Source organism: Anopheles stephensi, chromosome 3 (assembly GCF_013141755.1).
Source record: "Anopheles stephensi strain Indian chromosome 3, UCI_ANSTEP_V1.0, whole genome shotgun sequence".
NCBI classification, from domain to species: domain Eukaryota; kingdom Metazoa; phylum Arthropoda; class Insecta; order Diptera; family Culicidae; genus Anopheles; species Anopheles stephensi.
The window spans coordinates 6612881-6622954 of NC_050203.1; the positions used below are offsets into that span (position 1 = coordinate 6612881).

A 10074-nucleotide genomic window follows, 5' to 3' on the forward strand; every position below is an offset into this window, starting at 1 on the left:
CCGGTTATTGTGGTGTTTGTGAGATCGCGTGTGGAATGTGCGCTTCTAATGTTGTTTATCGCATGGGAACAGAGCGTCGCGCAGTCAACCGGAGATAAGCTCATTTGCATTCTCGCTTTCGGAGGCTTGTCTCAACGGCTTGCGACGTTACAGATCAAGCTTTTGACCGACACAAACGCTCCATCAAAGTATAGAACGGATTTCTTTCCAGATACAAACTTGGGCTTTTAGACATCAATTTCTTGTTTTAGCATTTATAGTCAAACCCTTCCTTTCTTTCTCATTATTATTCTACACACCAATTGATCGTTTGTTTCACAACTCCGTGACGACATGATGCTGCTTTGCGTACTCCCACATGAAGATCGCTCCGGTAACGTGCACGTTAAGCGATCGGACCACGCCAAACTGGGGTATTTCTCCTACCAAATCCAGATGTCGTATAATCTCGGCCGGTAGTCCATTCTTTTCGTGTCTGGAAGAGATTTAAAAAAAATAATGGCCACAAATTATCGAAAATTCTTTGACCGCACCAACAGCCGTACGTACCCCAACACGAGGATGCACTTTTTGGGGAACTGTAGCTGCTGAATCGGTTTGCTGCCGGTCGTTTGCTCCGCGCCAACGATCGCATATCCTTTCCCCTTCATCTCTTCCAGATATTCGACTATTTTGTGGGCTTTTAGCTCTCCCACATTAAGCCACTTCTCGGCCGTCATGCTACAGGTGGGTGAGGGCGAAATGAGCGTTAAATTAAGCTTACCCTTACATCCGAGTTGGACTTACCTAAGCGCTTGAAACTCTTTGTTATCGATGTCTTGCAGCGAGTTTATGACGAACTGTTTTACGGCGAAGATTTCACTCGTTCGCGCAAGTCCACCGAGATTGGGGGCCCGATTTACCAGGCTCGCTACCACGATTAATCCTTCGGTGGAGTCCTAAAGGGAGCAAGCGCTAATTTTCGATCTTTCACCTATCTGCTTCCTCCTACTTACCATCTTTTTAACACAGAGATGTTGTGGCAAACCGAGCAGCAGTTCTTGGCTCGGCTCCAAGCTCTTCAGCGGAACGATCTTCCGCTGCACAAAGTCCGTCCCACCGATCGACTGGGCGAGGAACAGATTTTCACGCCGTTCCGTTTGTAGCGCTTCAAACTCAAGCGCTTGGCCGAGATTGCTTTCACCCAGCCCGAGCGTTTGCAAGCAGTCCCGCAGGACGGCCGTCCCAACGATATCCTCCCCGGGCGCGCCCGATACTTTCGGTACGTTGTGGAACACATTTTCCATCGTGAGCAGATTACCGTAATCAAACACACTGTTAAACCGAAAATCTTTCATACACTTCTCAATGTTTCGCTCCACATTGCCCTGCCGCAGGTAGCTGTTAACGGCGGCATAGATCTCCCGAAACGGTCCCTCACCGTGCGGGTCGGTCGCGAACTTCACGATCAGCTTTTTGATCGTTATTTGTGCGTACAGTCGGGTGGAAAAGTTTTGTGCCATTGTCCAGGGCAGCAGCAGATAGATGTACTGCTCATCGAGCACATTCGACTGGCAGCAGCGCAACCATAGGATGACAAACACCGACTGTATGCCGGACACTTTAACCTTCTCGTTGCGCAGCGAGTTGGCGATGGTGAGCGTATCGATCGCGCTGTCCGCGACGATCAGTTCGATGAGGTAGTTGATGTTGGGTTGATTCGTTTCGTACAGCATGACCTCCAGCAGCGGGTACGGTTTGGTGCCGGTAAGTTTGAGCACGACGCAAAGGGCCTGCACGATGCGAAGCTTTTGCCGATGGGTGATGGAATCGGCATAGTAGCGTTCCTTCGCTTTCGTAATTTGTGCGAACCGTTCGATTAGCATGCGTTCCAGTTTGAGCAGGAAGAGCACCGCGTCCGGATGGTTGGCCTTAACGATGCGGTACAGGAATTGAACGCAAAGCACGCGTACTCGGGCGTCCGCTTGGGAAAGGTAGCGTGAGCGGTGTTTGAAGCTGAAAATATTGAATTTAAATTATTCGCTGAACGATATGCAGATAAAACTCTTTCGTTTACTCACGGAACGTTAAGCCCACACCGATCAATCACATCACATTCCAGCCTGGAGGAAAGAAAAAAGAAAAATACAATCCAAATCCAGACAGTGGGGCGCAAACTTACTTTTGATCTCGCTTCGGCACATCCCCAAAAATCATGCCCTGCAGCAGCAGCTTCCCAAAACTGCCCCAGTTCAGTGCGATTGCCACGGGCACCTGGAACAGCGCTTCGAACACAATGTTGGCCAGCCCATAAATGGTGTTCGCTTGCTCGAGGAACATACAGACGTACTCGGTAACGCGTGGATGAATTTCCACCGCATCCAGATCCGCTTCGTCGGTCATACGAGCGTACGGTTTGAACAGCATTTCAACGAACTTCTCCATAAGCTTCATGAAATGATCCGATTTGCGGTAGTTTAGAATTTCCCTGTAGCAACGATCCACCACGGTAAATCGTCCCGCATCGTAACCATCCTCTCCCGATCCTGTGTCGGTGTGAAGAATTTCAATCACCGTCGTTAAAACGTGGATGTTTCCAACGTCGAGTAAACTGATCAGTTTCGACCAATCGTCTTCCGCTGCAGTCGTTCGTTCGCGTTGTTCCCGGGCCTGGTAGTGGCGTAGGTAAATGTCCGTAATCATTCCATACACTTCATCGATCGTTGGAGGTTCCGTCGTTTGACGGCGTTGAAAGCTGTCCTTCAGGTCTTTCAGTGAAACTGCATCGTAAAACTTGCTCGCTAGCACGTGCTCGTCCATGCATACAGCGTGCAGGCGCGTCATTTGAATCGTTTCTATGGCAACCGGTTGTTCGTAATCGAAGGATGTCAGGCGCTTGGTTGCTAGCTTGCCCGTGTACGCTAGCAGCTCGTTCCATTCGTTGGGGCATTCGGTAGACGATCGCATCAATCCGATCATTTCGGCCAGTACGTTGAATACGCTGGAAGGGATTCTTTGTCCCGTTTCCTCTGCTTTCATCAGGTTGCTCATTGTGGTGTGAATGATGCGGGTAACATGCTGCAAATGGGTCGTTCGTAGCTCAGGAAGCTTTTGTAACAAATTCAAATAAACCGGTTGATTAGAGAGCTGCAATGCGTTAAGGAGTTGATCCTGTTCTAGCTCGGATAACGCTTCAAGGCGCTTCACTAACAGTTGGTTGATGAAAAACGTATCAGTAACGGTTACATTTTCCAAAGAGCTCATTAGCGTATCGGTCGTAATATAATCGCCGAACGTGGAGCCTACTTCATTCTGGAATTGGTCCAACGAGAGTGTAAATACGGATGAATGCTTCTCGATTTCCTTCACTAAGGTGAGCAGAATCGGCGAATCTTGCTCATTTTCCACAAAGCGTGGTACACTCTTGAGCAGTAAAACGAAAGTGATGTATCGTAGCGAAACATTTTTAACGTCGTGACATATTTTCACGCAATTTATCAGCGATGAAAGGCTCGCTCCTGAGACGGGATCAGCTCCATTCGTTCGGTTGTGTATCACGCTCACGATGCAGTAGTACGGTACCGAGTTCCATCCGATGTCTGGAATCGTATTCAACAGATAGACGAAAGCTTCCGGTGTGCTGTAGTACTCGGTGAGATTGGAAACCATTTCCGGCACATGTTCAAACACAGCCATCCGGTTGAATGTGTCCAGAAATTGTTTCTCCAGTTCCGTTTCCGTGGGATCGAACGATCTTTTCTTGAGAAAGTAGTGCAATCCATGGTTCACAACACGAGCGTTTTCGTGCTGTAGAATCAACCGAAGCAGGACGTTTTTCCACGCGACGGCGAGCGGATCTACCCGGCCAAGCAGTTCCAGTGCTGGTAAAATCAGATGCGTTTGGGACTCATTCAACGCTTCCACAACGGTTACGAACGATTGCCACGCGTTGCTGAGACGGTCCGATTCGGCCTGCTCGGCGGACCAATGGAAATATTGGCCCACTAGCTTCTTCCCGTATTGTTTCGCGTATCCGATAGCGTACTGTACGAACGCTAACGTTTCCTTTCGCGTTACGAGGTGCTTGGTGGTGAAACTTTCGATACATATGCACCAAACGTGATCCGACTGCAACGTGGTCAGTATGTCAGCATTTCTATCGTGCAGCCGCAGCAAGGTCTCCATCAACTGGTGCAGCATGAAAACTTTGCTCTCGGCCAAGAGCTTTGTATCTTGCAGCAGTGCCAGCCACTGTCGGTACAGACCGGCGTTGAATTCCATCATCGTTTGCAGACAGGCCAGGGCTTTCATTCGTATCACGCTCGATTCCGATGCCAATCGTCGAACCATCAGCTCACCATCCAGTCCACGGCAAACGGGGATGAGCTCGGGGTTTTCTTTAGCTAAAATCAGTAACGTTCGCAGCACATCGTAGTAGAGCGGCATTTCGTGCAACTCGCGATCAAATGTATCAACGATTGAGGTCAACTGTGAGCGATCGGTTTCATCCTTCTCGATCAAAACCATCAGCGTTAGGGCACTTAAAATCCATCGGAAGCTTTCATTATCCTGCTGAAGTCGTAGATAGTTGAGATTGATGAGAGATACGATGCTCTGCACGTTGAATTGGTCGCTGTTAAGCATCGTTCCGGGTAGCTTTCCGCGCTGTTTCACGAGCAACACGTACACCAACGCTTCGAGCGACGATTTCCGCAGGTTTTGTACATTCTGCAGAAAAATGCTTTCGTTCAGCACGAACTGTATCACTTCTTCGTAAATTTCCGTGTTGGTTGTGCATAAATCTTGCACAAACTTTGTTTTAAAACCCATTTTCCGGGGGTGAAAGCGTAGTTCCGGGGTGTTTTTGTCGGGGCGATTGTTTGTTTACGTTGACAGATGAGCGAGCATGCGGCTTCTGGGTACGGTAGTGTGCGTGTGTGAGAAGGTAAGCGTAGCTTTTGGCTGTGTGTGTACGACATCGTTTGACAGCGAGAAGGTAAACAACATTCGGCTCCGTATACACATTCGCACAGTGGGTGAAACTGTTTCAAAATTTCCTTTTATTTATTTTTTCACAAAAAAGCTTTCTCATGCAATTTCCAGGAATATTAAAAATTTCAATAAATCAAGCTCGATTTATTTGTATTTTAGAAAATAACTCGTGATAGGTATTTTACGGTACGGCAAAAAATATGTGTCCTTTTCGTGCCGTGTTCCAGTGTGCGATGGATTGTTTTGGTGAGGAACACAGTTTGACAGCCATCCAAGGCACGATCCTGTTTTTTATTTTACATTCGTAAATTCTGTAATAAAATAATTCTCATTTCCTGGCAAAATGAACGAAAATCCAGTGCAAGAAGTGCTGTTCGAAGGGTGAATATTGTTTCCTGGTGTGGATATTACCAAAAGTATTTGGAACTTAAAGTGTTTTCATTGATTTTTCCAGACCCTCGAAAGATGAGGAAGAAATTGCACCACCTGTACCATCAAAGGCTGATGTGGGAAAGGTCACTGAAAAGTTTGCCCCGCACGATGATGCACAATTTGTTGATATTACAAAGGACTTTTTCGACTGCGTCAAAGGTAAGCAAGAGCATGCGGTTGCTGCTGTATCGCCACTATTTGTCTTTTCTTTCACTATCTTTTCTTGTAGAGCTCAAACTGGGAGAGCTTGTGCATGACTCGATGTTCGGTTTGCTGGAGGCAATGTCGGCTATCGAAATGATGGACCCGAAAATGGATGCTGGCATGAGTTGCAACCGGGAAGCAACACCGCTTACGTTCGATACAGCGGTCGAGGTAAGCAGTTGACGCCTGGCGGGTTGCAGCGACGATGATAATGGCAGCATTCTATCGCATTTCAGACCGGGCAGCTGAAGCTTAACAATCTGCTGCCGAGGGAATCGATCGGCATCATCGATGCGGTGTACTCGTGCACGATATCCTGGCTCGAGGGACACTCGATGGCTCAAACGGTGCTAACCTGCCTGTATCTGCACAAACCGCACCAAATCGAGTGCAAAACGATCAAATCGTTCTCGATCGCTATACAGAAGATAATTAATCTGATTCGAAATTTCGCTGTCAGGTAAAGTGGAGCCACCTGTTGTCCCTTTGGTAAAGCCCGAAGAGGAGATGATTTACGAATTTATTTGTTATGTTTTTTTCTATCGCGACAGAGCTAATGTGTACGAGGAGGAAGACTTTCAACACAGCTCGTTCGATTACAATCTGAGTGCGGAAGTGACGGAGACGAAAGCGATCAACATGCTAAAAGCCGCAGAAGAGGAGCTCATCAAGAAGGCGAAAGACTCCGAGGATGAGCGAGAGAAGGAAGAACTGCAGGCACTGCTGGCACGAGTTCGTTTCACTCGCCTGTTTTTGTTCAGTTTGGTGGGATTGTATCCGCTGAAGGTAAGCAAACGAAGAGAGAGAGAGAGAGAGAGAGAGAGAGAGAGAGAGTGTAAAATGTAGCTGAATGTTGAATTATTGTGTCCCTACAGCAAGGTACAACCTGGCAGCATGGTCAAGAAGTCGCAGCGGTATGTTAGGATCGCAAAAATGCTCAAAAACTTGCCCAAACTGATCCAGTTTTGATCGTTCTTTTGCAGCAATCGACCGTCTCGCTGAAGACCGAAATGATTGACATCGTAAAAGCACTGAATGGAGCCCTGGAGCTTGCACAGGCGATAGAAAAGTCGATCGAACTAGGGACACAGCCAGAGGAAGGATGTAAGTACAGTTTGTATTAAAGCTGGACAGTAATTTCCACGAGCGATCGTTCGTCTATCCTTCGGGTCCTTCTTCCAGCGGATGCACCGAACCCGATGGGCTTTTCCATGATGGTCAACCAACGCTTACTGCCACCGACATTTCCTCGCAGTACGAAAATTAAGGACCGGCACCTTAGCATACAATACCTGGCGGATCTAATTCAGCGCATCAAACACGGGTGCAAAATTATCAACTGCACCAGCTACCATGCTGCGCTGGTGAGTTTTACCTGCGAGCGCTGACATCTGCATCGTTCCGCTTGTTCAAATGTTGATTTTTCTCTTCAGAACTTTTTGATGGACTTTAACAAAAAGTTCACTCCCTGTCTGCTGTCGCGGAGTATACCGCAAACGCTGTACTTACCGGTCGGCCGGATGGTGTTCGGTGTGAAACCGCTCACGGAGGTGCTGAAGGAATCGGTTAAGGCTTTCATCGCCCCACCGGCACTACGCCCGGACAATCCACTGTACAACAATCCTTTCGTATGTCGTATCCTTTCTTTCCCCTGATTGTCGAGCTCTTAGCTCGTATTTATAATGCATTTGTTCATTGCAGGCGATCAACTGCATTAACTCATTCTTTGAGTACAACGAACAAAGCTTCTACACACTGTTTGCGCTCTGCGGGTACAACCAGGCCCGGCAGCGCGACAGTCTCGGCTGGATACTGCTCGGCTTTGCCGACCTGCAGGACGGCGCGGAACGGGTCGACGTGTACTTACACTCGCTCACGCCGAGAAGCGAAAACTCCCGCCACCTGGCGTGCTTTGGCACGTGGGTGTTTTATCACTGTCTGCGGGCGATGTCCCTGTATCTGCTGGCCGGCCTAGAGCTCGAGCTGTACAGCGTGCACGAGTATCTGTACATCTTCTGGTATCTGTATCAGTACCTGTTCAGCTGGATCGTATCGGCGCTAACGCGCGCGGAAACGTTCCTGGCCGAGCAGGAGTACTCGGCCGATCCGAAAGCGCTCAAAGCGAGCCAGAAGAAACCGAAGCCCAAGAAGCGCAAGGCCAAAACGGACGTGAAGGAAATTCTTTTCAACGAAGCGATGGAAACACTGTGCGGTGGGTACTATAAGGCGCTGGCCGGCTTTATCAAGGAAGGTCGCATCCCGGAACCGTTGCCAATGTTCGACAACGAGCAGGTACGGTTCGAGCATCGGTTTGCGCCGTTCGCGAACCTGACCACACCGCCCCCGATGCCGTACAGTGAGTTTAGGCAGATGAAAATGATAATGCTGCAGTCGCCGGCGACCGAGCTGTATGCGGCGGCGGCGAAACACTTCCACGAGGCCCGTACACTGCTGGAAACGTTTCCCAACCCGGACGAGGAGGTATTGCGTTGGAAGTAATGCTGGAGTATGTTAGGATTTAACTAAATTACGATTTTTCCCCCTTCCACAGTGGCACGACATAGTGAAGGTGGCCAAGATGAACTTTGTCATGATGAATCTGCTGGCCAGTGGGCACAGTCGGCAGTCGAAGCTGCCGCCCGAGTTTGACTTTTCCTGCCATCGATACTTTCCCATCATTAAGCAGAGAAAGTGAAAGGACGATATCTGTGGACTGGATTGGTCCTCGATTCGCTAGTTGAGCTCGTCACAAGCTATAATTTATTTCAGTAGGAAGCTATACCCGTGAATAAATCGATTTTTGGGTGGAAATCTTCGAAATCAAGACGTCGATCGAATTAGAATCAAGCCGAGAAAGTATACGATTCCGGTGAGAAAACGGTAAGATCTTTTTCATTGCTACTACTACTCAATAACTAGTGCAGGAGACCTCAATACCGCTCACGGTATAGTGTCGCCTTCAGTCAACCCCAGGTTAGGATGTTCGGTGTTATTCTCGGAGCCTTGTCGAGTTTAAGTTTTGGACGATGAGGACCTTTGGGCTATAAGGTGTTTCCGTCTCTCTGTACGAGATCCTTTGAATGACTTCGCCAAGACAGGCGAAGTTATGGACGACTTTAAAAATCCAGAACATGGTCGCTGGTTCCTTGGAAAGCTGCTGCTACATAGAAGAGTCTCAAACCTATGATTTAAAATTGATCAGTATGTCAAGATCGGGAACGACTTCTAGCGGTCGGTTCCCAAAGTTTTGGCCTGCCCTGAGAATCCTTCATATTCCTTCACCTCTCATGTAATGATACAATTACTATTGAAAACTACTTCTACCTTCGTTAATCCAATGGATCCATGATTGGGGAATGTTTTATTCCATCCTCCTTGAGCCGCAAATGCAAATGAGTTCGGATTAACCTATGAAAATAAAGATTTACTGCATCCGAGGGTTCCCGGGCGGTACAGCGGTTGAAATAGGTCAAACCTACCCATCTCAAACGGCTTTAACCGGTTGCGACACAGGACAGAAGGAGAAGGGCACACATAATTCAATCACCGAAATGATCCCTGTATCGCGTTTATGGGCGAAAGTTTTCATCCCGTCCAGAGCTTGCATTGCAATGTATCATTTTATTAGTCTCCAGATGAGCTGCCGGGGGGGTGTGCTGTGCGGATGATGATGATGATGGGAATGGGAATATTTCGTATCGTGTCGTCATGTCGTAAAGTTGGCTGTGACCCACCGACCCACCAACACCAGAGTCTTAGATGCAGGGTGTTTAGTTTATCCTGGAATTCCACCAGGACCGTCTCACATAGACACACACACACAGACGGACGGTCATGGTAATCGGTTACGTTTTATGGCCATTAGCTCGAGGGTACAGGAAGCAGGAGCGGAACGTCTCCGGGGTTTCGGGTTGGTTTAGTTTTGCATGCATGTTAATGAACCGACTCGCCGACTGGTGTTGCACTGTGGCTAATGGAAACGAGCTGTAAGTCGAACTGTTTAATGCCAATAATTGTCTGGTTAGCTGAAGCAAGTTTTGAAATGTTGTTAAACAATTTCGTGCTTAGAGCACCGGCCCAACCAACCATCACCATTCAATTGGAAATAATTGCATTTAAACCCGAGGGTGAAAGATGCTACGAGCGTCATATCCCTCGCAAGCTACAACTTTCACTATCAGCTGCACCGCTTTGGTCGTCCCCTTTTGGGCGAAAGTCTAAAGTGCTGCGCCCCATATGGTTGGCGATGATTCCGGGGTGTATATGTGTATATATATGAGTGTAATGCGTGTTCGACAGGCTAATATCACTTTACTGTTTTGCTGCTAACGGCCTCCAAGGTTGGGCGGGCAGAAAAAGTTGCACTTTACGAATAAACGATAATTGCTGCCGAGTGGAGTTTTGGTGGAACTTTATCCATATCATCGAATGATGGTGATGTGCGTTATGGGTTTTTGGTGTGTGTGT

At 48.1% G+C, this 10074-nt stretch overlaps 2 protein-coding genes across 2 annotated transcripts; one reads left to right on the plus strand and one right to left on the minus strand.

Annotated features, from left to right (window-relative positions):
- Positions 1–238: 238 nt before the first annotated feature.
- Positions 239–4909, minus strand: LOC118510334. The gene is made up of 6 exons (XM_036051992.1): positions 2162–4909; positions 2061–2102; positions 996–1995; positions 787–938; positions 550–720; positions 239–475 (listed from the first exon to the last, which is right to left on the minus strand). Exons 1-6 carry the CDS (start codon positions 4807–4809, stop codon positions 316–318), a joined length of 4173 nt encoding a protein of 1390 aa, XP_035907885.1. The 5' UTR covers positions 4810–4909; the 3' UTR covers positions 239–315.
- A 296-nt stretch (positions 4910–5205) lies between these two features.
- Positions 5206–8431, plus strand: LOC118510347 (N-alpha-acetyltransferase 35, NatC auxiliary subunit). Its single transcript, XM_036052040.1, has 11 exons — positions 5206–5352; positions 5426–5562; positions 5633–5778; positions 5844–6067; positions 6159–6393; positions 6483–6521; positions 6591–6711; positions 6790–6971; positions 7041–7235; positions 7309–8088; positions 8159–8431. Exons 1-11 carry the CDS (start codon positions 5315–5317, stop codon positions 8300–8302), a joined length of 2241 nt encoding a protein of 746 aa, XP_035907933.1. The 5' UTR covers positions 5206–5314; the 3' UTR covers positions 8303–8431.
- The last annotated feature ends 1643 nt before the right edge of the window (positions 8432–10074 follow it).